Here is a 26,707-nt window from a genome sequence, read left to right as displayed (position 1 = left end):
TGAATAGTTTACATATGATCAGCCTAGTTTTCCCCCTGCTCTTTTATCTATAACTATTAAAAAGGTAATATTCACAATTAAAAAGATCAAAGTAATAAAATTTCCTCGACTTTAAATAAAGATAAAAGATGTTCCTTTTCAATTTCTGTACATAAATGTTAGTGTATTAGGCTATGATCTCTATCATTTTTTATTCTTAGAACATGCAAAAATTTTAAATACAGTATCTGGCCAAGAGCCATTTGAATGTGAAGGTGTACATTATAAAATATGGATGTCCCCAGTTTAAATTTCTGATTATACAGACTGTAAAGAAGAGCCTCTGGTCCCTAACATTCGAGTTATTCTTAAAAAGAATATTCTAGTCAGTTCCTACATAATACTCTAGTCTATATTCTAGTCAGTTCCTACATAATTACATTGTAATTAACTGGGCTACCAAAGAAAATAATTGATAAAAAAGAATGAAAATAATACACAATCTGCCTGCATTCCAGGCTGATACAGCAGCCAAGCCTCCCTAATTATCTAAAAAGTAGGTATACAGAAAATTATTATCTTGTTGGTCCTCAATAAATATAAGGCAATAATACTTAGTAAAGAAATTAAATTTCCCTGCTATCATATTCTATTCCAGAATGGTTTTTACTTTTGTCCACTTAATGTTTTTGGAAAGTCAGGTTTGCTATAAGTTCATTAATTCTTCATAAAATAAAGTGTGTCCAGTAAAAATGCTAAAAAAAAATTAAAAACATAACTTCATTAATAATCATGTTAATATTACACTTAGAAGGATATGACCAATCCCCTATGACTAGAAAAGGCCTTTGTTTCTTTATTCTGTTTATTTCATTATTCCACTGCTCATTAGCATTTTCATTACTGTGAAAAAAAGTAAAAAGGTAAACTGTAAAAGAGCACATATTTAGAAAATTAATGAAAAGGACTGGAGAAACAAAAATTTGAAAAGTTCTGAAATTGTGCATATTCCCTCATTAAATTTAGTGTTTATTTTTCACCATATCAAATTAATTTCTAGCCTCAAGGATCTGATAAGCTAAATGTAAAATGTAAACTTTTAATATAAAACATAAAATTCCAGGTCAACTGACTCAAAGTACATTAACAGGGAAAGTAATTTTCATTGAACAAACTTCTTCAGTGTTACAACTCTCCATAATCTTATTTATCAGAGCAGTTTTAATATTTCATTCTAAAACAAGATGATGATATAGCAAAAATCTATTGACAAATCCTATAAATCAGCTCACTAAGAATTTAGTAGTTTCTGATGTCCCTGGACCATTTAATTGGCAAATTTTAAAACTGTATGGCAAATTTTAAAACTGTATACCAAATTTTAGTTACCAGAAAGATTTCATATAAACATACATGCCTAGGACAGAGCCTTTTAATCAGGAAATCATGGATGTATGAAAATTTCTACTGTGTCTCCATGTTTGTGTCTTGGGAGAAAACCTGTTTTTCAAAAAAACTTATTTTAAAAGCAACTCACCACCTCCTAAAATGTTAAGAACCACTAGTTTCAGGGAATTTAAATATAACTTCAAATCATACCAGTGAAAAACAAAAAGCATCTTGTTTATTTGGCTGAATTTCCACTGTTAATTTCCATGGGCATATAAAAATATATTAATCTTTCACTAATCCTAGGACTCCTCTTCCACCTTTTTAGCTGTATACGTGCTAAACAGAGTAAATTAATAATGATGTAAACTATTGCTTAAAGTATCCCAAATAGAGTATAAATTTCTTTCTCATCATTTATAATAAGAAAAATGAAATGACCACTAAAAAATGTATGTTCTGGCAAAATAAAAAATCTGACAATGTAATCTGAAGTAATACCTAGCACCCATATATAAAGCAGGGTTCCTCTCTACCTCCCAGGGACTAAGTAGAAAACTGCTGATGTTAATGATTATCCATCCTATTGTCACTAAAAATAAATCATTTTTCATTTTATTCAAGACAGACTGTTCTCTCCAATGGTTCTACCCTGTGGCAAGCTAACACAACACCCATTCCTTTCTCTTTGCCTGTCTCTACTACTGAAGCTGGAAAAACTAAATATTCACTGTCAGTCTGCCTTACAACTAGAGTAACAGAAAAAGAAAACAGGGATAGAAAGAAGAAAAAAACAAACAGAATGAAGAAAGAGATGAAAAAAAAAAAAAAAGATTTCAAGAGAGAGAGCTAAACAGAGGCAAAGAAGAGCCAACATATGAATAGCAAGCAAGCACTCCCAAACAAGAAAAAGCAGTGGAACAAAAAAAACATTAAAAAACTATCACTGAAGAAAACTTTTCATAAGTCGAAGTGGACTTTTATAGTGAAAGAACACTATTCAACTACCCAGAAAAATCACCACTTATGTATAGACCAGTAAAGCAATTAGCCATTAAAGGAAAAACATTCTTTGGGCATCCACGCAAAAAAACTAGGTCTTAAGGGAAAGAAAATCAGACTGAAATCAGAAGACAAGAGAATGACATATTTAAGGTACTTCAGGAAAAAGCTGAACCTAGGATTTTATGTCAAATCAAGTTTATCTTTAAAATAAAAGTTACAAACTGCTATTAAACATGCAAGAACTCAGGGCATAAGGTTCCCATGAGCCCTTCTCCCAAAGAATGAGCTCCAAATTACCAAGAAATGATTAGAGAAACTTTGACTTAAAGATTGAAGGTAAACATTAATTACCTGTAGAACTATTAACAAGTGATGGGCATAAAGGTGACAGAATAGTATACAATTAGTTACATGTTCTAAACATGTAGGTAATATACAACTCTTAAAAATGGGGAGTTGGGGGAAGGATAGAGAAGAGTATATGAATAGCAGAAGATTTTAGGTCATTATCTTAAAATATAAAGTCATATTTGAAGCATTAGGCAAAATCCTTTGAGCTTGGTGACTTTTACTTTTTCCCTCAGAGCCTTGCTTATTTTAAAAATAAGAAAATTATTTGTAATCTGAAGATGTCATCTGAGTATTCTCAGAGCATTTTAACTAGACATTTAAATAAAACAAAACCCAACGCACAGTAAAAAAAAAAAAAAAATCAATGATATAAAGACTAGATATGCAAGAACATGAGTAAAAGAAACACTAAACACATGTGAGTATATTTTATAACTATAATGGAATCTTTGTAGCAATTCTCATAATACAGCATAAGTAGTATAAGATGATCTACCTGAATCCTACCTAAAGAGTTCTAGTTACTTGAGTATCAAGTGAGGTAATGCCAATCTGATTCAGTTGAGTGAAGCCTAGTCATATGATATTAATATTAAAGCCACAGATTTGAGGAGATGTTTGAATGAAGTAGACCTAGATAAAATTAGTTAGGGAACTTTAACAAGAAGAGTTTTGGTCTTGCCTATCTAATAAATTTTTATTATCTATTTTCCAATTAGTCTGAGGAGTGAGTTGTCACTTGATAGCATTTAAGACAAGAAGACTATCCCTCCTTAGTCTGAACTAAAAAGATGTACTCCAGAGATGGGACTTCGGGAATGACAGTGTGAGGACTCTGGTGAACTTGCTGTTCCATAGAAACAATGAAAAACAATTTGAGATGGTAGAAGAAAGAATAAGTGAATGTGAAGATAAGTTGATAGAAAGTATCCAGTTAGAGATGGAAAAAAAAAGTATGAATGAAAAATGAACAGAGCTTCAGAGCTGTGGGGTACCATCAATCGTAACAACATAGCATGAGAGGCTCCAAAGGAGAGGAGAAAGAGGCAGAAAATGTTTGAAGAAATAATGACCACAAACAACTCAACTTTGATGAAAAATATTAATTTACAAAATGAGCTCTTAATTGGAACTCCAAGTAGAATAAAGTCAAAGAGGTCCACATCCAGAACATCATAATCAACTGACAAAAGTCAAAGACAAGGAAAAAGTGCTCATAACAGCAAGAATAAAATGTCACATACATGAGGATTCTAAATAAGGTTAACAACTAACTGACCTGTCACCAGAAAACCATGGATGCCAGAAGACCAGTGGGATGATATCTTCAAAGTGCTGAAGGTAAAAAGCAGTTAGCCAAGAATTCTATATCCAGCTAAACTCTTCTTCAGAAATAAAGGAAAAAGTAAGACAGTCACAGATAAACAAGCACCGAGAGAATTCATCACTAACAGACCTGCCCTACAAGGAACACTAGAGGGAACCCTTCAGCTGAAATGAAAGGATACCATATGTAACTTGAATGCATAGGAAGAAATAAAGAGCATGGTTAACGTAACTATATAGGTAAATGTAAAAGACAGTATAAATGAATTATTTACTTATAACTTTAATTTTACTGCTTTACAAGGCAACCTCATAATTACAAAACTGTTGGTGAGCACAGTTTGACAATTTGTATGACAATACTACCACATATAACCACAAAGGAAGGGGAGGAAATGGAGATATGTTAGATCAAAGTTTTGTATATTACTGAAATTAAGTTACTATTCAAACAAACTAGATGTTTTAAGATGCTAACTGCAATCCCCATACTAAAAAAATAACTAAAAATATATAGTTAAAGAAACATGGGACGTAAAATAAAATGGTACCCTAGAAAATACGTATTTAATATAAAAGGCAGTAATGAGTAAAGGAACAAAAATGACATAAGATATACAGAAAATGGCAAAATTGAAGTGGTAAAAATTCTACTTTATCAACAATTACATTAAATGTAAATGTATTAAACATTCCAGTAAAAAGACAGAGACTGTCAAAACTGATTTAAAAAAAGCATAGTCTAACCATATGCTGTTTACGAGACACAATTTAGATTCAAAGAAACAGATTAAAAGTAAAAGAATGGAAAGATATATCATGCAAACAGCAGCCAAAAGAGAGCTGAGTGGCTACACGAATATCAGACAAAATAAACACAGAAATTTACTAAAGTTATGATGATAAAAACCATTCATAAAGAAGATATAACAATTATAAACACATACAGTTAACAAGACTCCAAAGTACATGAAGCAAAAACTGACAGAATTGAAGACAGGAACAGACAATTAAACAATAGTTGGAGACTTCAATATCTCACTTTCAGTAATAGATAGAACTAGACAGAAATCAAGGAAAGAGAAGACTTGAGCGACATTATAAACCAACCAGACCTACTAGGTTTCTACAGAACACCCTACCTAACAACAGAACACACATTCTTCTGAAGCACAAATGAAACATTCTCCAGGATACACTGTAGGCCATGAAATAAGCCTCAATAAATTTAAAAGGATTGAAAACATTCAAAGTGTATTTTCCAAGCATAACGGAATAAAATTAGACATTAATAACAAAGAAATGTAGGAGCCACAAATATGAAGACATTAAACATACTCCTAAATAACTATTAAGTTAAAAAAGAAATTAAAAGAGAAATTAGAAAATATTTTGAGATGAATGAAACCAAAAACAACCTATCAAAACTATGGGCAACTGATGTTAAACAAAAACATGCAGTTTATGTTAACAGCTTTAGTCACAATTGCCAAAAGGAAGAAAGCGCCCTAATGTCCCATCAACTGATTAATGGATAAACAAAATGTGATATATCCATACATCAGAATCTTATTCGGCCATTAAAAGGAATGAAGTATTGATACATGCTACCTACCATATTGACATAAACCTTGAAAATATGCTAAGTGAAAGAACCGAGACACACAAGGCCATTCCATTTATATTAAATACCCAGAACTGGCAAAATCATAGAGAAAGTAGACTGGTAGCTGTCAGGAGTTGTGGGGATGGGCGAATAGGAAGTGACTGCTAATAATAAGAGGGTTTCCATTTGGAGTGATGAAAAGTTCTGGAACTGGATAGTGATGACGGCTGCAGAGCACTGTTAATGTACTTAATGCCACTGAATAGTACACTTTAAAATGGTTTACATGGTAAACAAGTATATTTTATCACAATAAAAAACATAAAAAATATTTTGGGAAAAGAAAATAATGTTTAAAAAAAAGCTTATTAAAAGTAAAATACTTAAAATAGACACAATAAAAAAGAAAAAAAAATCAAAAAACAAAAAAGACCCTAGACACTCAGATCTGAAAAAGAGAACCATCATCTCAGCAGAATATCATAAATGTAAAAATTGTCAATACGTAATTATGTTCCATACTTGTATGTGAGGCCAAGAAGCCTCAAGTGTGGGTTCATCTTCTTCTGGATCAAAATCTGGATTATCACTTGGAGGAAGAGTACGGAAGATGTTAGCACTTATCTGTAAAGAAAAATAAATTTAGATTTATGTTCTTTGTTGCATAATTGAATTCAACAATGCGAAATAAAATATTTTTAAGAAAAAAGTTGTGGCTGTAAGCTTAGTTCAAAACCATAAACCTCTCCAAGATATGAAGACGGCAGCACTCATTTTCCTCTTCCCTTTCCCATAACTGACTTCTTTCAGATGCCAAGCTACTGAAGATTACAGATTACCTCTTGATTCCTTGTCCTTAAATTACGAATTGTTCTTTCCAAGTTTTGCTTTCAAAAAAGAGGCAGGTTGGGGGGTGGAATTTGGGAGCGGGAGAAAGTATAAAATTCCTAACTCTACCTAGCCCTAACTTGATTCTTTCCATCTTTCTACAACTCCCCCAACCCCATATTCTAACCCAGCCATTTACTTACCTTACAAATATCTCCATTTTTATACAATAGGTACCACACCAAGGAAAAGGAGGGTGTAGAATATCTTCACTATTATAGACATAGTTTAATACACCATGATATTTTAATTCACTGTATCTCATCTACTTTGAGCCTTTTTTTTAAAAATTAATCTCTCTGAAATCAGAGTGTGCTTTGAGAGCCATTTTAGATTCAGTGACATACAGTATAATTTTACCTTTCACACTTAGTACCAAGGTGAATTACATATCCTTTTTCTCTAGGAAAGGACAGATTGTGGTCCCAACTCACAACTCTTTGAAGAATGATGGACAGACAGACCAAATGGTTTAGTAAACATTTAAGGCCATATAGTAAAGGGTTGGTCATTTGAGATAAACTATTTGGGGAACAGAGTATGAATAAGGGGCATTTATCGTAGGCCAAAAAACTGCTAACAGTCAATCACTATAACCATTAGACTAGAACATAATAACATAGAATTTGATCTACTAGAACTTAAGCAGGTACATGAGGGCAGAACCAATAAATAGTTTGACGGATATCAATTTCACAGAGTGGCAGAAAGTCATAGATAGAGTTGAAAAGGAAATATATCCCACAAGAGGGCATAATTTGCTTTTGAAATCATACTTTTTAATGTTGGTAGTAAAAGAAAAAGTTAACCTGTAGCCGCCAATAAAATTAACTGTATATAACAATTACACTGAAGAGCTTTAAAGGACTAAGTAGGTAAGTTGACTTCACTCTTATCTAGAAATCAAATTAAGTATCTAGAAGTTTAAAAAAAAAAAAAATACAAAACACATCCTTTTACTTGGGAAAAAAAATTAAACCCCAGAATTTATTAGCATATAGCAAATTACAGAATAATTTCACGCAAATATTTGAGTACTACCAATATCTAAGTAAACAGCTTTATAGAGATAAAAATAAAGTATCTTTCCCAGGACTTTCAAAATTGTTGTATACAAACCATTTAAAATCAGTAAAGTAGAAATACTGCTTTTTCTCTCTGAACTTTTTAAAATGATAAACAAAAAAAATAAGTATCAATATGGAATATTGATATTCTCAAATTGTCACTTTTTATTGTCTGTGGGAGTTTAGGAAGCCAATTTCATTTTGATTAGTATTCTTTCTATAGCTAATCTTAGAAAAAAAATTTAAGGCTTTTATTTCCATTTTTTGGAAAACAAAACAAAACAAAACAAAAAAAACCACCACCAAAATTTCCAAAGTCCTTTTAACAGGTCTTCTAATATAATATGATGAAAGAAAAATCAACTAGTATATTAGGGCAAAATTTAACTTTCGTACACATTTTTCTTTTCTCCCAGTACATATATTGAGCAAGAGGAAGGAAATGAACTATAGGTTCTACTTGCTATAACCTTCTATACCCTGGTAACATTTAAACTTATTATGTACTCAGTGACTCTAATTTTTCCAACAGAATTTTTTGTATTTTGATATACACCAAAATACAAATCCTAAACAAATGTCTACTGTCTGATAGAGAATAAGGTTGAATTATTAAACAGTATCCTAAACAATCTCACTTCAATAAATTGGCAGTAATTTATTTTTCACATCAGATATTTCAAATATTTATATTTAACTTCTTAAAGGGCCCGAGTTTTGATTAGAATTCAAGTGTTATATAATCTATAAATATGATATTAAAATGTCCTAAATAAGAATTTTTTAGACCTGACTCCCTTACCCACCACTGAAATGTGGAGAGCCTCACAGTTTTTCACTGGTTTTCTCTTCTCCCTTTTAAATGTTCTCTCCCAGTGACTATTCAAACCCATGACATTAATCATCCATCAATCTGTATAATCATGAACCTACATCATTCTCCTAAGCACTATCTAATATAGTAGCCACCAGCCATTTTGGGTATTGAATTCCTGAACTATTTATTATAAACAATGACAGCATCATTGGAATGAACGGATAATCTTTCAAATGAACTATTAAAAAAAACCAAAACATTCTTTTGAGTACATTAATTATTGTACATTTATTTAAAAATCTGTGTTTATAATTATGCCTCAGATCTTACTTGAATTTATATAAATCTGAGGAACATAAGTCTAGAGGCTTACCATTTTTACTATATCAGAATACGCTGATTCGACAATTACACCACGATTAGTTGAAACATACTCAACCAGTTCGTTCAGTGTTGCTCTTTTAATTTCTTTGCTCTTCAAGTCTGAAACAGAGTCCATGAAATCAAACAGTATACAACACTGCTGCAACTTCTGACAGAAAAGCTCCTGTTGTTCATTTGAAGTGGCATCTATAAATAAAAATAAAGAAAAACTTAGAAATAACCTACTTAGAAGTTACCTTTATGTGCTTATTAATTTTGTAGGAGCTGTTCACGTACAAAAAATGAAACTTCTCTCAAAAATCTAGTGAGAAATTTACCTATCTAATGCCATCATTCATGCCAGAAACTGAGATTTATACTAGACTCTTCCTCCTCTTCCTACTCACAATCAATCAGTAAATGTTATTGATTCTGTTTCTTTAAGATATCTAGAATCTAACTTTTTGTCATTCCCACTGCCGTTTTAATAACTCTCATCATCTCTCATCTAGACTACAGCAATGATATCCTAACTGCTCCTCTTGCCTGGTGCCATAACCACTACAACTCTTGATTTATCCTCTGACCTATATTAAAAGCTAAACTCTTGCTAAATGAGAATCTGATCATTCTCAGTACTCTTCAATGGTCCTCCAAAAATTACAGAATGAAGAAACTCCCCTAGGACTCTATACAAAATGCAGCTGCCTACTGTCAAGTCACCTCTCGACACTTTCCAGCATGCACCTTCATTTTAGTTAAGATATTCCCTGCCATTTCCTTAAGATTTAACAGTTTCCTCTGTCTGGAATGCCCTTTTCCCACATTTAATTAAGATTCAACATAAGCATATTCCCCTCTCTGATGCTTTCTTTATGGCACTCAAGCTAAATTGGTTGGTTAATCAGTTCACTTTTATCCAAATGTATCCTAGGTGCATATCTCTTAGTATTTATTGTGCTATGTGGCAATTATATTTTACATGGGTAACACTCCTAGAAAAAAACGAGGCCCTTAAAGATAGGAAATAAGTGTTATCTTTCTCTCTCTCCCTCTCACCTTCCTCTATCTTGCATCTAGCACAGTATCTGGCACATTACAGGCATTCAATAAATGTTTACTGCTTTATCTTCTACTTATTACAAAAATATGGCACATTATTGTGATTTGATTCTAACAAACGTATTAAATCCTTTTACTTCCAACATTCAAAAAATAAAACTTTAATTCTGAACTTTCAAATCTATAAACGAGGACCTTTGATTGTTTGTTGAACTAAAATCATATACTTCAATTCTGATATTTAGCTCATAATTCCTTCATTCAAAACCAGTATCTACTTTATATGAAAATATAGGTAGAAATCTTCATAAAAGTGATAACCTAACCAAGGATGCCTATGCACTTAAAACTCTCAGGAGCAGGAAGCTAGTGAAATTACTCTGACAACTATATTTAAGCTGCTGTCCTAAGAAAGCTGATTTAGATAAGGCACTGCTAAAATGTAGCAGGTCAGACATCTTTAATCCATTTTGACTGGTCAATTTTACTCAAAAATAATTTAAAACCATTTTTACAATAAAACAAATGTGGATATACTATAAAAATGACAAAATTAACATGAATTTTGAAGTAAAAATATAAAGATTCTAAAAAGATTTGAATTTGCTGCAGCCCATTTGCAGCTGTACCAGTGGAAACTTCTCCTATGGGAGTTCCACATGTACAAAGAACTGCTGCAACATTATTCCAGAATTAGTCATGGCTCTCTGCTACAGCAAGGCTGAGGTCTACAATCCTAAGATTGGTATCGGAATCCATGTAATATTAACAGATTATATGACATATTTGATGATCATTTTCAGAAATTTTTTGATTTAGGATCACCTTTAACAAAACTGCTTGAATAGAATATTTTAACATGTCCTTAAAAACAAAGATGAATTAAATTTGCAGTTTTTAATACCAATATGTTAAACAGTTCTCTTTACCCCATAATTAAACCTCATTCTGTTGGGGGTGTGAGTGAAGCACCATCTGGCTTATATACTGCATATAACCCTACCAGTCATATATTCGCTATCCTTATTCATCCCCAAATGTTCGTTAGTCATTCTAAGCAGAATCTGCTCATTCTCTGAGAAGTCAGCTGTATTTTAAATGGTGTTTTCTTAAACCCTCTAGGGGTTTTCTCAAAGTAGTGATATGCATTCACTGTCAATAAATGATATCCACTTAATACTAATACTCAGTTGGTTTCAATTAATGTCTGCTTAATACTGATACGTAGTTTTAAAAACTAGAAGATGGACAACTCTAAGTTTCCTAATTATACTAAAATTATTAGACTGGGTGTGTATTATACACTAGAGAAGGGGTGATTATGTGAGCTGTAAGAATCTTCAACTCACACTGTATAGTAAATCCTCATAGTTCTCGGTTACTCACTAATATCTTTAAGATATCTATAAAAATATCTATATCATATAGCTTTATATTTTCTTTATCACCATATATACTTTTATATATAATTAAATTTCATTACAATGATGGCTTAGGGAAATAGATACCATACCTTTACAAGTTAATTCAGTTCTAACAGAGTTGTAAAATATTTTTTAGCTGTTTCTTATGCTGAAAGCAATATAAACTCATACAGTATTCCTTTTCAATATGTGGTCACCTTATATAGCCAGTCCTAGTCTCTCTTTCCTCCCCCTATTACTCCCTCTATGAGACATCACTCCTCCTCTTATTCTCCAAAGGCCATGCTGTTGTTCAAACTCTTTTCTCTACCTGAAATACCTTACCAAATTTCCTCCCTTGTGTTTCCAAATCCTATTCACCCTCTAAGAATAAACTTAAATCTTACATTCTCCACAAAATTCCCTTAGATCAGGAAGGACACAGTGATCCCTCCCTTCTCTGAATTCATTTCTCTGTAACACAATCTCAACCATATAGCTGAGCACACATTAGTATCCTAGGGCTTATATTTAAATATTTCTTTTATCATCCACCAAAAGATTTCAGGCTCCTCAAAGTCAAGGATCATTCACCGAGCAGGGTTCTCTTTTCATTTATTTTACATCTACCATAGGGCATATAAGGAGTTGACAAATACGTATTTGATGCTTGATAAAACTCTAAATTTGACAAATAAAGATTATGCACTGAAAAACAGGCTACAGAACAAAGAAAAGTTCAAAACAGGTGCTGGATATCAAAGGTGGTATAAATAGTGAATTATTACACCACGTTTATGCTTAAGAATTTATTACAATGACCACAATGACCATTTTTTATCAGCAACCAACCTTCGTGGTATATTTAAATGAATTAAATAACGATTGTGAAGGTGAGTGTATCATATATTTCAAAGTGGAATACAAACAATGCATTTTTCTTTTACACCACAGGCTAGTAACCCATGGTTAACATGTCAGAAGACACAAAATGATTTTCAGGATTGGCAAACAGGAGATTCAGGAACATGTTACTACATAAAAAAAGGAAGTTTCTTTTTCTAAGTACCTAACTCGAGTCTTTTCTGGAAATAAATTAATGTTTTTCACAGCTTTTCTATTCAGTAATCTATTTCTTAGCCTAAAGATCTGAATTTGTTTTTTCTCTTCCAGAGCAATATGCCAGCGTTATCTAATACTTGGGTGGGATAAGTCACATCTGGATCTTTCCAAACATTAGAAATATTTAGAAAGCAGATAACATGGGCACCAAGTTAAAACAGAAGTTTCCAATCCTCAATTATTTTTAGGTACCAGGGAACAGAAAAGTCTTTTTCTACCTAACCCTTCCTGTAAGTGCGTGTTCTATTAAGCAGTCTGCTGTGCTAATTAATAAATTATAATATTACTAACATTAGTGCTTCCCTCATGCCAAATACAATTCTAAATGTTTCATATGTGTTAATTTAACTTTCAAAACAATCTTTTGAGGTTAGTTCTGAAAGTTAGAAATGATTTCCTGCCTTCCAGAGATTAGAAGCAGGTTGAGAAAGCAAGATACAAAACATGAAATGATAATGCTATCAGGCAATTAACAAATATAAACAGTATTGCCATTTACTGTGTGTGTGTGTGTGTGTGTGTGTGTCCTATTCTGTACATAATCTGGAATTAAAAAGAATTTTGGTGCTTATAAGATCAAATTTAAACAGAACAATTAAAAATAAAATCATAACATTAAAAGCAGCAAAGATATAGATATTACAAGGTATTTGACCACTATATTTTAAGCAATTTCTTTGTGCTGAGTTTCCTGGCAGCTAAGGTCAAAGAGCTGAGGAAGAGCAGACCAGATTGTAAAAGATTATGAGAGCAGAGGAAGTGCCTGACTTCTACTGTTGATTGGCTTCTAGGTTCAAGACACGATGCAACATTTTTATACAGGTTAAAAATATTTTTATAATGGTTACCTTAATAAGATGATGATGATAGTTTTTTCATCATGAAAAAATTATGAAATTTTTTTTTGCACTTATAGATTTTAATATGTCCCAACTTTTAGGCACCTTTCTGAAACATCAGTTACAATGAATTTTCTCATTAGGAAAAAAAACATATATTTCAATAGGATGAAAAAAGGCCAGACCATATTCTGGCTATATTTCATAAATATGAATAACAATTTGTAAGAAAAAGAATGCATAATAATTCTCTTTGTTAAATGTAATGAGTACTGACAGTATCTACACTGGCCACTTTATACTCCAGCTTCCCCGTTATGAGAATGCTTGCAAATGAAGTTTATTGTACTCAATGATGTTTCAATCTGGCAACGTCTTACATGTAGGCGGTAACGTCAAATTACTTGGCTATTTTTACTGGCTTAATATTGATTATCCCTTTGCCATTTTCAATGTGGATAATGTCCATTCTGATTCCTATGGTGATAGCTTCTTCCCCTGGGATTCTCCCTGCAATACAAACTGTTTTCTAACAAAATTTCACTTACTAGATGCTTAAAAATAAAAACATCTCTGGAAACACACAAGTTCAAAGGAAAAATTTTCAAAATACTTTACAGTATTACATCATACAGTAACTGGAATGATGGATACTAACAGTGTAATTATTTTGCATCATGCCTGAAGTATGACGCAGTGTTTGCTCAGTCACCTAGAAATTAATTACCCAAAGAAACCCAACATTTTTGTTGGAACAGTTTAAACCAGGTCTTCTTGAAATGACATATCTATTTCAAACAAATATTAATTTCTTCCAAAATGTGTAAACATATCAGAGCAAATAAAGAATACATATTTAAGATCCTAGTGACTGCCATTTAAACAAAGAGAAAAGGCTATTCCTGCGCATAACCCTATTAGTATATTTTGACCTCCCTACATATTTACCTGGGAGTAATTCGACCCCTAATATAGTGTATCAGAGTCCACATATTTAAGTCTATAATGTTACCTCGAGGAAACTTGAATGTTAAATAACTGGAAATACCAATTTATATTTATCTCTTAAATAATATCAGTGCTAAGGATTTACTAAATGTGGTCTTCTAAAAATATTACTAAATCTCCAATATAAACTGCATGAAAATTATGAAAGATACAAGAAAACTGCAAAATCAAAGAATTATTTAAAAAGCAGATGTGCCTTGCCTTGCAAATTACATAATTAGTTTAAATTTGACTGGATGAGTTTTTTAAACACATCTTAACTATCTTCCACTTTATTATGACTGAAATTTGATCCCACTAAAAAATCCTTGTATGGTCTTAGGCAGAGGGAGAATCAACTCTAAGAAGTAAGGCATTTCATCTTTGGATAACTAAATTCCTTTAATTTTTAAATTTATTTATTTTACTTTTAAGTATACAGTACATTGGTTAGACATCTATATAGTTCATAAAACAATCCCCCCAAATGCTCCCTCCCTCCCCTGGCCCTCCACCTAGCCAGCGTATTAATGCTAACTGCATTCCCTATTGCCATGTTCCCCATCTGCTGCTCCCCATCCCCATGACCATCCATCAGATACTCATTTGTACTTCTTTAACCCTTCCCTCCCTTTTCCTATTCCCCCAATCCTCCCTCTCGTCTGTCACCAAATTGTCCACTATATTTGTGACTCTGTTTTTGATTAGTTTATTCTGTAGATTCCGCAAATAAGTGAAATCTTTCTCTATCTGACTTAAATACCTTCTAGGGCTATCAAAGCAATATCTTTTTCCATCCCCTTCCTTTTAGTCTGTGTCTTTTAATATGAAGTGAGTCTCTTATAGGCAACATGTAGGGGTCTTGTTTTCCTTTCCATTCGTCCACTCTAATTTTTAGTTGGAGCACTTAATTCTTTTATATTTGAGGTACTTATTGATAGGAATGTAGTTGTTACCATTCTTTATTCCTGTTTTTGATACACGTTTTTTCTTCTTAAAGAAGTGCCTCCAACATTTCCTGTAATACTGGCTTGGTGGTGATAAAGACCTTTAGTTTATTTTTTGTCTGGGAAGCTCTTTATCTGTCCTGCAACTCTAAATGATAGCTTTGCTGGATAAAGTATCCTTGGTTGTAGATCCTGGGTCTTCATCACGTGGAATATTATGTGCCAAGCACCCTTCTGTCTTGCATAGTTTCTTTTGAGAAATCAGCTGCTAGTCTTATGGGTGCTCACTAGTAGGTAATTATTTGCTTTTCTCTTGCTGCTTTTAATGTTCTTTCTTTGTATTTAACATTTGGCATTTTAATTATACGTCTTGGTGTGAGCCTCTTTGGATCCCTGATTTTGGGCATGATAACTGTTAACTTTTAAAACTCACAAAAGCCCTGCTAGGTCATCCCTACTTACTTCTAAATTCTTAAGTTTTTCTAGTACTCAACATGAAGATGTATCTGGTTTACACTTTAAGAAATACCACTCTAGAGAACTATTTTTCAAAGTGTACCATTGCTGGGTGGTAAGATCGTTTTACTGGTTCACGATGAGAATTTAGAAATATATATAAAATATCAGTATGTTGCATGTAAGAGTAATATTTCATAAATCTGTATATGAGTACTAAGTTGTAAAAATGTTTCTTACTATAGTCTGCAGTCAAAAAAAAGTCTGAAAGCCACTGCTCTACAATATGTAAAGTACTAGAAGAGCCCATACCACATAGCATGCTCAAGATCACAAAGCAAATCTGTAATAAAACTGAGATTCATATCACCTACAATGCAAGAATAAGTATAAGACGACTGTCTAAAATATCAATTGTTCCTTTAATAGCTATATTCTAAATCTTACCCACTTAAGAGATTCACAATGCATGTTAATTAAAAATGTCAAAGTTATCTCCTCCCCTTCACTCTAAAATAAGAGTAAAACGATATAAACCCACAGTAACAAAGAGAATAGAAGAAAAGGCAACAGACTCCAAAAAAAATTCTGGAAAACTTAAAATACATGAAGAAGTAGTAAGTGACAAAACCAAAACAGAGCAAGTCACATCCCAGAAATAACAGAAGGGAATTACAGACAAGGTTCTTACAGAACTCCAGATTCAAAATGCCTGCTAAAATAGAGAATGGGATTAAGACAAGTGCTAAAAATAGGTGGATCATATCTATCTATGTGCTGAATAGTCTACTACCCCACTCCCAAAGACAGTCAAGCATTCATACTCCGGGGTGCGGGGTGAGGGGAGGAAGGAACGTTCTTACCTAAAGAAACTAAATAGTCCCAGAGTCATATGTTCTAGCTTTTACATGCCCAATTACTCTGAACAAAAGCAGTCAATAAACCCCTTCCAGCTTCTAGAGTGATTTTTACTGTGCACTTATGCACATTAATAGAATAATAAAGGATCACCAGACATTAAAAGAAAGCCTATAACTAGAAAGAAAACTAAACAAACAAACAAAATGACCCCAAAGGGATAATTTAGCATAATACTGTGAAATATCAGATACCCTGGAGAAAAGTCTAAAAGCTTTCAGATTTAAAAAAGAAAATCACTCACGAAAGAACCAGAGGCCGATATCTATCAGATTTCTTTTCAGCGAGAGTGAAGTCAGAAGATAACTATTAGAATTCTAATGCCATCTAGAATTTTGTAACTAGCAAACAACTATATAAATAAGGCATTAAGTGTTCAATAAAAGCATTTCAGACAGGTAAATACAATACTTGGAAAACTTAGCACCCTCATCTTGCTTAGGAAATTACCTGAAGATACAATGCAGCAGTAAGGGAAAGAGAAAAGAATGGAATCCAGGAATAGGAGAAATCAATTCAGGAAAGCAATAAAGGCCTAGAGAGCAACTACGTTATTTACAGCAGGAGGAAAAAGGCCCCATGAGGTGGTGTTGAGAAAAGGATGAACAGGATAGCTTAGAGGGAGATCTGGAGGGAAAAAAATTGAGAGTGTGTTATAGGTATAAGAAAAAGAGACCTAATAGAAACTCTAGGAAATACAGAAAAAAAAAAAAAATATATATATATATATATATAAGGAAATGTAATATTATGTAGTTTTGAAGCCTATACAGTCACACAACATAAATCTTTCCACTGACTTTCAATTTTTAGAGTTTACAACTTAGAGAAAACTTAATTATAGCTAGAGAAATGTTGCCATCCTTAAAATGTAACGTGAAAATGACTAAAGTTGAGTATGAAAGGAGAGGAGGAAAAAGTGAGAGGTGCTACCTTTTCAACTTAATTTTGTCTCCCTTGTATATCCATATTCCATTCATACTGATACTTAAAGTTCCCTGGATGGTCTGTCTGCACATGCACTGGTTGGAATGCACTCACTCTCTCATCACTATTCTTTCCAGAGGTAAATAAAGAGTGCCCATCCAAACACTAACCAATGAGGAAAAAACTTTAGCCACAATCTACAAAGACCATTAAATGCTATTACTTCTCGTTATGAGATGGAGAATCAGGATATTTTAGCCTAATACTTAAAAAATTCCCCTTGTTTTCAATCCACACTTATCAAGTATAGTAGTTTTAAAATTTGTCCACAAATTATTTGACACTCCTCTCTTCAAAAGGTAGAGTTTATTTCTCCTCCTGTGAATGTGGGCTAGACTTAGTGACTTGCTTCTAGAGAATAAAGTCAGTACTACAGAAGTAATGCCATGTGCTTCCAAGTCCAGGTCATAAAAGTGAGGCTACATGACTTCCAAAGCTAATTCTTCCTGAAAAGATCCAGAGTCACAGAGTCCTCAAAGATCGTAGAATAAACTATTTGAGCAAAATAATACCTGTGTAGTTGAATATACAGCCTGGCTGTATATTCTGATTCATTTGATATTAGAAAACTTTGTAAGAATTTTTTGAAGAATATTAGAATCTTTAGGCAAATCCTATAAGGAAGTTTCACATTGTACTCTTTGGTGTCAGTTTATGAAACCTATTTAGGAAGACTGTACCATTAAATCAAGTAACCTTTAAGTTTCCCACGAAGCATGATGCTCATGAATTTTCAATGCTTGAGTCTATTCCTGCCTCATACATGCAGATACATGGTTTCTTTTTATCATACACAATACAAATATAAATTAATTAAGCTCATAACACAGTTACAAATGCTAATTTATTAATTTAGGATGAGAAATTATTCCATGTACTATATTAGAATATTCTAATTATTCTAATAAATTAGAATATTCTAATTTATTAATTTAGGATGAGAAATTATTCCATGTACTATATTAGAATATTCTAATTCAGACCTACAGGAGAATCCAAATCATAATCAGAATGATGTTTGCTGTATTATATTTCTATTGCTTAGTAACAAATTAAGCCAAATTTAGTGGCTTAAAACAATATTATCCATCATAGTTTCTTTGGGTCAGAGATTCAACAAGACACAACAGGGACAAGTTACCTTTGTTCAATGTCTAAGGCCTCAACTAGAAAACTAGAAAGCTAGGGGCTAAAATCCTGTGGAGGCTAAATGACTTATGTTTCACAGTTGATTCAGGCTTTTGGATGAAGGACTAGCTGGGGCTAGTGCCAGAACCCCTATTTGTAATCTCTCCATGTGGCCTGAGCTTTCTCACAATACGGTGACTGAGTCCCAGGGGCAAGTAATTTGAGAGAGCTAAAAAAAGACAAGCATGACTTTTATGAAGAAAATTATAAAACTTTTATAAAGTATATGAAAGCTATAAATAACAGTTATACCAGAAAGCTATAAATAACAGATATATCATATTCAGGTATGAGAAGACTCATTGGAGTCTCCTCCAATGACTCTACACAGGGAATGCAATTTGGATTACAACATGGTGTTTCAATCAACAGAGTGTTTTGTTGAAATTTGAAGAGTTGCTCCTAAAATTCATCTGGAAAAATAAAGAACTAAGAATATCCAAGATGATATTTAAGAAGATGAAGAAAGAGTTATCTTACCACAACAGTAATTAAAATTACATGGTATTGTGCAAGAATAAACAAAAAGTTCGCTGGAAAAAAACATAAGGTACCTGGAAATATGGCACTGTACATATACAGAAGATTAATGTATAATAGACTTGTTTAAAACAGAAGTAGAGAATTTTTAAAATTCTATAAATTACGTTAGGGCCACTGGCTATTTATATGGGAAAAAATTAGACCTCTCTCTCACATCATTTACAAAAATTAATTCTAAGATAACTTAAACACTAAGTCTGAATAGGAAAACTGTAAAAGGGGCTTTAAAAGTTGTCTTAAAGTAATTTTTAAGTAATTAACAGTTGCTGTATTATATTTCTATTGCTTAGTAATTGGTTATAAACCAATTATAACCAATTCTGAAATGGTATACAGAATGTACAAAAGAACATCTACAAATCAATAAGAAAAGGGGGCACATGAAACATAAATGACCAATAAGCATATGAAAAACATTCAACCACACTGGTAAGCAGAAAAATGTAAATATGTATACATGAATATGTGAATTAAATGAATTCATATGCTGTATATGTGAATTTATGTATTTAATGCCATACATCCAACCATACCCATTGCAATAAGGATGACAAAAAGTGTGGGCAAAATTTTGCTTCCAGCCCTCCCACTGGAAACTACTATAAACTGGACAAAATCTATGAAATTACTATTTTCAGATGTTGGAAAACAGGCAATATGGGACTCTGACCCCAAAAGAAAGGAAACAGAGTGAGCCCCATAATCACACCAGCTCTCTGTTAGCACCTTCTAGACTGTAACAGAGGGAGAAAATTCAAAATAGCAAGCAGCCTTACTAAGCTAAACAGACAGTGTGGAGATGAGGGCTACTGAGGTGACTGAAATTTGCATGGGAAAGTACTAAAGAGAAGGGAACTATACAGAGAAAGAATTTTCCATATTTCTATTCTAATGAAGTGAGGATATTTTTCTGTTTTATTCTATTTTTTGGCAAATTATTTTTGAATGTAAAACCAGCCTTGGATTCCTGGCATAAATCCCACATGATCCTGATGCATCGTCCTACTTGTAAGTTGCTAAATTCAATTTGTTAATATTCTGTATAAGATTTTTGCATCTATGTTTATAAAGGATATTGGTCTCTAATTTTCTTTTCTTGTAATGTTCTTGTCAGGGCTTCTAATTAGTATTCAATCAAATAGGTATAAGGTTTACTCGGATTTTTGTTTCTTCTTGTGTTAGCTTCAGAAAGCTGTTTGTTTAAGGAATTTTCTCAATTCCTCTAAGTTTTCAAGTTTACTGGCATATATGAATTCATTTATATACCTGAAAGCTATGAATTCCTAGATAAGATTAAGGTACTAACTATTGCTACAAAATAAACTAACATTTTAGTCCACAAGGAGAGCAACTTCTAGCAAGACAAGGTAAGGAGTTCCACAGATCTGCTCCTCAGCACAACTGATAAAAATTACTTTAAGACAACTTTTAAAGCCCCTAGAAATGGTCCTAAGGAAAACAGTAAATGAGGAAGCACCCCATGTGGATAAAAAAAAAATGGGGTTCTATGCAAAGTAACCTCACAGGGTGATCTGATCATAAATTCTTAACTAGGCAGGTCATGGTGGGTAGTCACACCCCAAGCAGATAACTTTTTAGTAAAAGGTTTATCTTTGCCTTAAGCAAGCCCTGTCCATTATTTCTGTGCATCTCCTCTAATACACCTTTGAAATAACCATCCTCGAGAGAGCACATAATCTTGTTAACTATTCTGTAATCCAATCTTCACCTTGCTTTCTCCCACCTCCATGTAGTCTTCTTTATGTCCCTTCCTTAATTTCAAATGCATAAAAGGGGCTGCAAAACACTGTTATTCTCCAGAGCATTTGAGATCTTGCTCCCTTGTATATGTCATCAGTTTGGCTCAAGTGAACTCTTACAAAAATTCTCAATAGATTGGACATTTCTTACATCAACATGTCCGTAAAAAGTATAGATCATAAATACAATAACAAAATGAAAAACTTACCAGAAGAACTCAACAGCATATGTGAACTGGCAGAACAAAGAATTAGGGAACTTTGAAGATAGATTGATAGAGATTATGAAATCTGAAGAACAGTGGGGGAAAAAAAGATGAAGAAAAATGAACAGAGCTTCAGAGATCTGTAGGACACCAAAAAGTATATCAAATGTACATGATGGGAGTACCATAAAGAGAGGAGAGCAAGGAGTAGAAAAAAATATTTGAAGACATAATGACTGAAAACTTCCCAAATTTATTGAATAACAAGGACCAACATATCCCGGAAGCTCAACAAACTCCAAGAAGGAAAAATGCAAGGAGATCCAGACACATCACAGTGAAAGTGCTAAAAGTCAAATTACGGGAAAATCTCAAAAGCAGCAAGAGGAAAATAACTAGTCACTTCAAAGAAAAGACTGACAGTTGACCTCTTAGCAAAGACAACAGAAGCCAGAAAACAGGAGAATAACATATGCAAATTGCTCAAAGAAAAAAAAACTGTCAACCAAAAATCCTATATCCAGCAAAGCTATCCTTCAAAAATGAATACAAAATAAAAGACATTCCCAGATAAACAAAACTGATAGACTTTATTGCCAGCCGGCCTGCATTACAAGAAACACTAAAGGAATTCCTTCAGGCTGAAAGCAAGTAACCACAGAAAGTAATTCAAACACACACACACACACACACACACACACACACACACGCACGCACGCGCGCGCACATGCGCAAAAACCCAAAGAGCACCAGTAAAGGTAACTGTGTGATTATAAAAATATGAATGCATATTTTTCTTTCTTAAGTGATTAAAAAATATTATTTAAATATTATTTTTAAAATATTATTTAACTATTTAAAATTATTATTTAAAGTTAGTGTTGGGTCATTGCCAATAACAGCACAAGGGAGGTAGGTGGGAACAAAGCTGTGCTGAGCTAAAGAAATAATTACGGATGGTAAAGTAAAAATTATAACAATGTATTATTGGATTTGTAACATTAATAAATGTAATTGTGTAACAATACCACAAAAAAGGGGGAAAGGAAATAAGAGGAATATAGGACTGTTTCTATATCTCACTAGAACTATCTCACTAGTACAAATCTGAGGTTAATATGTATATAAGCTCAAGAGCAACTACTAAAAATAAACTCAAAAAGATGTAATGAAAAAAATCAAACAAACTTAAACACTGCACTGGAAAATATTCACTTAATAGTAAAAAAAAGCAGTAAAGGAAGGGATGCAGAAAAAGAGACAGAGAAAACGAAAGTTAAATGGCATACATAAATTCAACTATATCGACAATTATGTTAAATACGAATGGATTAAACAATCCAATTGAAAGGCAGTGACTGTCAGACTGGATCAAAAAAGAAATGACTTAAGGGGGTGGGGCTCCATAGTGCAGTGATAAGCACGTCTGCTTCACATGCAGAAGGTCCTGGGTTCATGCCCCAGGTAGAGCCATGGACCATACCCCGGGTGCACCAGGCCCCCCAGGGTGTGCCAGGCCCTGGGTGCACGCCTAGAGCGTGTGGGAGGAGACATCCCGCCTTCAGAGATCCAGTTAAGGGGAAATAGCACCATCCACAGGTCAAGGGTGGAAGTGGGGGGAGGTATTAAAGAGGGGGAAAAATGACTTAAGTATATGCTATCTTCAAAAGATAAACTTTACAGTCAAAGATAAAAAGAGAATGAAAGTAAAAGGATTTAAGTGATGTATCATGCTAATAACCACAAGAAAGCTGATGTGGCTATATTAATATCAGATAAACAGATTTTAAGACAAAAAAATGTATTAAAGGTAGAAAGTCATTTTATAATGGTGAGAGTCAACTGATCAAGAAGATGTAACAATTATAAAGATATGTGCACTTACTAACACAGTCCAAAATACACGAAGCAAAAACTAGCAGAAATGAAGACAGAAATAGACAATTCAACAATAATGGTTGGAGACTTCAATATCTCACTTTCAATAATGGACAGAACTAAGCAACAGAAGACTTAAACACTAAAAACCAAGTAGACCTAACAAACTTTTATAGAATGCTACAGAATTTATATTTACTATAGAATATAGAACACTCCACCCAACAGAATATATATTCTTAAGTGCACATGGAACATTCTCTAGGACAGACTATATGCCATGTCATAAAACAAACCTTGAAAAATTTAAAAGCATAGAAATATTATAAAGTACGTTCTCTGATCACAAGGGAATGACATTATAAATCGATAATAGAAAAAAATTTGAGAAACTCACAAAAATGTGGAAATTAAACAACATACTCCTAAATAACATGGATAAAAGAAACCAAAAGGAAAATCAGAAAATATTTTGAAACAAATGAAGACACAACATACCAAAACTTATGGATGTAACTAAGGCAGTATTTAGAGGGAAATTTATAGTAGTAAATGCCCGTGTAAGAAAGAATTAAAGATCTTAGGTCAATAACCTATCCCTTGCAATTGCAAGTGACCAAGATAAGCCAAAATAATCTTGAAAAATAAATACAAAGTAGGAAGACTCAATCTTCCCCATTGCAAAACATACTACAAAGCAACAGTAATCAAGACAGCGTGGTATTTATAAAATAACTATATAAATAAATACAGAGGCCAGAAATAAAACCATGTGCCAACTGATTTTCAACAAGGGTACCAAGACCATTTAATGGGGGAAAGCAAAGTCTTCTCAACAAATGGTGCTGAGACAACTAGGTAGCCACATGCAAAAGAATGAATTTGAACTCTTACATCACATTCTATACAAAAATTAACTCAAAATGGGTCTAAGACCTAAATGTAAGGACTAAACTGTAAAATTCTTAGAAGCAAACGTAAATCTTCATAACCCTGGATTTGGGTAAGGATTTTTAGGTATTACACCAAAAGCATAAGCTACAAAAGATAATTTGGACTTTTCATCAAAATTAAACAGTTTAGCCTCAATGGACACCATTAAGAAAGTGAAAAGACAAAGGACTATGCCAAGAATATATAAAATTCTTACAGCTCAATGATAAAAAAAACAAATAACTCAATTAAAAAATGGGCCAAGGATCTGAAGAGCCCTTTCTTCAAGGAAGATATATCACGTGTTCAATACATACATTAAAAGATGCTTGACATCATTAGTCATTAGAGAAATGCAAATCATAACCACAAAAAGATACCATTTCACAGCTATTAGGATGACTGCAATCAAAAAGTCAGAATAAGTATCGGTGAGGATGTAAAGAGATGAGAATCCTCATAAACTGGTGGAGAAAATGTAAAATGATCAATGTGGCCACGGTGGAAAACTGTGGCAGTCCCTCAAGCAAGTAAACAGAATTACAATATGACCTAGCAATTGCACTCCTAGGTATAGACAAGAGAAATGAGAACATATGTACACACAAAAACTTTTACACAAATGTTTATAGAAACATTATTTATAATACCCCAAAGTGGAAACCCAAATGTCCATCAACTGATGAACTGATGAAAAAAACATGGTGCCATACGATGGAGTATTATTTAACCATAAAAGGAATGAAATACTGACACATGCTGCAACATGGATTAACCCTGAAAACGTTATGCTAAGTGAAAAGAAGCCAGTTACGAAAGACCAAATAAAATGTCTAGAATAGGGAAACATTTGGAGACAGAAAGTAGATTAGTAGTTGCCTATGGCAGGGGATGGAAACGAGGGGATGGTGGGTAACAGGTAAAGGGTGTGGTGTTTCTTTTTGAGATGATGAAAATGTTCTAAAATTGACTATAGTGACAGTTGTGCATTATGTGTGAATACAATGAATTGCTTACCTTAAATTACCTGGTATCTGAAGTATATCTCAATAAAGCTGTTTAAAAAATTTAGTCTAGTCCTGGTCTCTAAAATACTTTCATATCAAATACCCAAGACATTACCGAAAGACAGTAAAAGTTTAAAGATAAATTGTGGTTTAAAGATCAAATACCACTAATCAATAATCATGTATACTTCATTCAACCACATTGGTTGTATATACCAACATGAATACACCACATGCCGAGAACACTTTTTTGGTCTTTATCCTGCCTATACTAATTTATACTACTAAATGTGATTGAGAAAAATTGTCATGGAACATGTAAATGAAAACCCAAAAACCACCACATAAAATGAGAGAGATAATAATATTTTATCAATCCAGTTATGTAGGGTTGAAGAGTTCACCGAATAAAAAAAATAATAAATTCAGTAGAGCAAGATACTTTCAAGTTTTCCCTTGTAGTTTTTCTGGTATTATTATCTCAAATGCATCTTACCAGAAAAATCTATACTCATAGTCTATACTTATTTCTCTCAAGACTTCAAAAATCAAGTAGAACACTTAAATTTTAAGGTATTCATTAATAAAAAGCCTTTCTCTTTTTGCCTATTTTCATAAGTCAATGTAATAAACTAAACTTCATAAGGATAACAAAATTATTCATTCATTATTAATAAGTTGTTCATTAGTCCTCTATTTTACACCTAAGAATAGTTTGAAGTACCAGGTGTCATAATTTGTAACAGAAATAAGTTTTATAAGTATAATTTTCCTTAAAGGAAAAAAAGTATTACATTCCCAATTACTGCTGCTCACATATTTGAAACCTCAAGTAGGATCTTATAGAGGATTCACGCTACAAATTACAGAACAAGTACTGTATCATAGCAACCCAGCAATACCACTACAGTACACGCTGAGGATGCAAATCCAAGATTCTAATTTAAGAAACTGGCACAGAATATAGGACATGTAGCTTTTTTTGGCAATACCCCTTGAACATTAATAACTAAGAGTCTAAAATCAGCTTTTATTTGAAACTTTAGAGGATCAAACTATTACAGAGTAACAATGGAAACACTTATTAACAAATGATTCACAGCACTGTAACTAAATATGACTTAGCTAAGGTTCTATGATTTCATTAAAACTGAAAATGATGAGGAAAATTATAGACATCACATTTTACGAAATTTAAATACAGGCACCCTGCACGTCTAATGCACAAATATATAGCTTTAAGAAAAACCCTAGAATACTAAAACTTTCAAGAGCATAAATTGCTTTACTCAATTACTATTCACATGTGAATATATCCACGACTACTGCATTATAGTAGGGTTAAAATATAGTGTTTAATTTTTATGTCAAATGAATTAACTGTTACATTTTGTATTCAAAAACCACTACTGTTAAAGTGGAAAATAACAAGGAATGAAGATGAGCTAATAAGGCATGTTATATAAATTCTTTGGAACATAGAACCTTGGATTTTAGAAAGCAGAATACTGAAAAACAAAGTCTCCTAGGAGAATGGAATATTTGTGTCATCTGCTTTCTTCAATTTCAATATAAAACCTGCTATTCATTAAATAAAACTGGTTTTTAGAAGCATATTTGTTTCTCACTTGGGACTTTTGAGGGAAAAGAAGTATTAAACAGACCTTTATAGATGGGATG

General features: G+C 32.8%; 1 protein-coding gene across 1 annotated transcript in view; it reads right to left on the bottom strand.

Annotated features, from left to right (window-relative positions):
- PPP2R5A (protein phosphatase 2 regulatory subunit B'alpha) overlaps nt 1-26,707 on the bottom strand; it is a 64,887-nt gene that overhangs the window by 25,519 nt on the left and 12,661 nt on the right. The window contains exons 2-3 of the mRNA XM_011364502.2: nt 8,802-8,998; nt 6,179-6,280 (exon numbers count right to left, since the gene is read on the bottom strand). Of these exons, the coding sequence (XP_011362804.1) occupies nt 6,179-6,280; nt 8,802-8,998 (299 nt within the window). The remainder of the gene's footprint in view (nt 1-6,178; nt 6,281-8,801; nt 8,999-26,707) is intronic.

The sequence above is a fragment of the Pteropus vampyrus genome, unplaced genomic scaffold (genome assembly GCF_000151845.1).
Source record: "Pteropus vampyrus isolate Shadow unplaced genomic scaffold, Pvam_2.0 Scaffold98, whole genome shotgun sequence".
NCBI classification, from domain to species: Eukaryota; Metazoa; Chordata; class Mammalia; order Chiroptera; family Pteropodidae; genus Pteropus; species Pteropus vampyrus.
This window is presented reverse-complemented; position numbering and strand designations above follow the sequence as displayed.